The sequence below is a fragment of the Monopterus albus genome, unplaced genomic scaffold, assembly GCF_001952655.1.
Source record: "Monopterus albus unplaced genomic scaffold, M_albus_1.0 scaffold199.1, whole genome shotgun sequence".
NCBI lineage: Eukaryota > Metazoa > Chordata > Actinopteri > Synbranchiformes > Synbranchidae > Monopterus > Monopterus albus.
The window spans coordinates 498,791-501,331 of record NW_018128079.1 but is presented as its reverse complement, the minus strand read 5'-3'; the positions used below and the strand labels follow the sequence as shown (position 1 = coordinate 501,331).

Here is a 2,541-nt window from a genome sequence, read left to right as displayed (position 1 = left end):
CCAGAGTAAGATCAAGATGCAAACGGACGCTCAGCACGACAAGGAGAGGAGGGAGCTGGAGCAGAGGGTCTCTCTGCGGAGAGCTTTGCTGGAGCAGAAAGTATGAAAGGCCCTTGACTTTATCTAGTGTCAGGTTGTGTCGGTACATTTTGAAGTGACAATGAAAATCAACAGTAAAGCTGTGAATGAATTTTAGACTCTCACTTTGTTCATATACTGTGTCCTTAAGTTATAAGTTTTCCCATATTTCCCTAGTCCTTTTCCCCTTGAGTGGGCTATATGTTTTGTTTTCTAGTGTGTGTGTGTGTGTGTGTGTGTGTGTTAAGAGTATACTTGATATGTATGAGTTGTTTCATTTAAAAAAAGTTTTTTATTTCTATCCTTTTATCTAGAGATAAGCATAGGAAAGGCTGGCACTGCAGAACGAGCGGCTGGAGCGGATCCGCTCACTGCTGGAGCGCCAGGCCCGAGAGATTGAGGCTTTTGACTCGGAGTCCATGCGGCTGGGATTCAGCAACATGGTGCTGACTAACCTGGCTCCCGACTCCCAGGGAGGCTGGGGAGGGGGAGGGGGAGGAGGCCAGGGGGCTCAGGGAGGAGGCCACTGGCCCGGAGGAGGTGGCCACCATGGTCATTACCACCAGGGGGGCTCCAGCTCACAGCAGCCCTGGGGTCACCCCATGATGACTGGTGGCCCGCCACCTTGGAGCCTCCACCAACCCGGAGGAGGAAATCAGAGGGGGGGTGGGGGAGGGGTGAGGAACAGCCCACAGGCTATGAGGAGGACGTCATCAGGGGGGAGGAGTGAACAGGGCATGAGCAGGAGCGCCAGCATCACCTCTCAGATCTCCAATGGATCCCACCTGTCATACACCTAGAACACACAAGCAACCCAGTAACTGTCTTAAATTGTTGTGCACCAAGGTAACACTACACAGACACACACCATGCATGCACCACACATGCTACATCTGATGCATAGTACTGAGACTGGGCTTACCTCAGCCCAGCTCCTCTCCCATCACCTCTGTTCTCTTACAGTAGTGCACTGCTAGGAGCTGTCTGTGGAAACCCAAAAGTCCTGAGACTGATCCAAGATGGTGGAAGGCCGTAGCCAGTATGCCGCAGTGCAATAGTGTCAGTTTTACTGTAGTCTACAGTGCTATTTTATGTGTTTATATTTGGCAATGTTAGTTTCTGATGCCATAGACCCAGAGTACTATATTATCTACTGTGGAGTTTATTATCAAGACCTGGTTGTTTGCAGAATGCTGTTTTATATGTAGGAGGAATAAATCTGATGCTTTCAGATGATGTAGTAGGACTGTGGGGTGCATTATGGGAAAATCTGCATTCAGTGCATGATTTTTAAAAAATAGCATTTTAAGGTTTAAGCAGACATATACAGTTGCAGGCAAATGTGAAGGCAGGAGGCGATGTAGGGATCTGATTTAAGACTGAGGAACGGATATGGGTGGAAATTGAAATGAGAGAGAGGAGGGTCGTTGTAAGTGAGTACCAGCGGGTATCTCTGACTTTATAGTAGTAGAGCAGGGACAGCTACCAGATAGCTAACAGCATGCAGTCTTTTGTTTCAACCTAAGTGACTTACCTGAGCAGCTCTTCCACAGAGAGGAAGTCTGAGCAGTGAAATCAGCAGGTGCAGTGATTTAGTGAAATAAAAAACTACTTACTCTTCAGTCCTCAGTGCCACACAGGTTCATAGCCCCTGGAGTTGGAATTATTGTGTACTGTGAACAGGACTGCCAAAGGTAAGGCTGCAGTGTCAGATCTGTCATATTCATGCCAACATATTATGTATTCAGTGAGATTGTGTCAGAGGAAGTTCAGTTAATTCTACATTGTTTGTTGGAAGCATGTGTTGCTGGAATGAACTAGAAAAGTCGTTTCTCGTGCATGCTCAGCGTTACTGCAGCAGCTCTTGGGTTTCCACAGGCCTCTGCCCTTCATTCACACCTGCCTAGTAGACAGCCAGTCCGAAGGGACACCACAGCCTACAGCTCTGATGACAGGTATGGGTTTTCAGAAGTACCTAACACCTACTTGAATAGTTTGAAACGGTGCTCACTTGTTGGCGGTCGCTTCCTGGTCAAATGTGGCACTGGCTTAATGATAGGCTCTATGGTAAAAAAAAAAAAAAACTCTAACAAATTTAACCACGCCTGTTGGCCTACCTCAAGAGCAGTCAAGTACAGTACAGCTTCACTACAGGCTGCTGTGCCTTGACAGTAACTTGCACTTTGGCACAGGTCTTGACCCACACTCAGTGTTTAGACATATAACACATTCGCATAGAGGCAGTAGATCGAACACTATGTCCACTCATCTTATGAATGCATGTACAGGGTTAAATTTTGTGAAAGTGTTAAATAAAAGTAAATTTTTTTTTTTTTTTTTTTTTTTTTTTTTGAAAAATAGCTCACTTAGCAGTTGTTCGCTGAGTTGGCTGTAAATGAGCAAACACAGCAGCAGGTAAAAAAAAATTTCAGGGCCACTTTATGGGAGAACATTGTCCTCACA

General features: G+C 46.1%; 1 protein-coding gene across 1 annotated transcript in view; it reads left to right on the top strand.

Moving 5' to 3' along the window:
- Positions 1-2,162, top strand: part of LOC109970454 (serine/threonine-protein kinase TAO1-like) — a 17,911-nt gene extending 15,749 nt beyond the window's left edge. The window contains 2 exon segments of the mRNA XM_020618015.1: positions 1-109; positions 405-2,162. The exon segment at positions 1-109 is cut by the window's left edge and continues 22 nt beyond it. Of these exon segments, the coding sequence (XP_020473671.1) occupies positions 1-109; positions 405-878 (583 nt within the window). The 3' untranslated portion in view covers positions 879-2,162.
- The last annotated feature ends 379 nt before the right edge of the window (positions 2,163-2,541 follow it).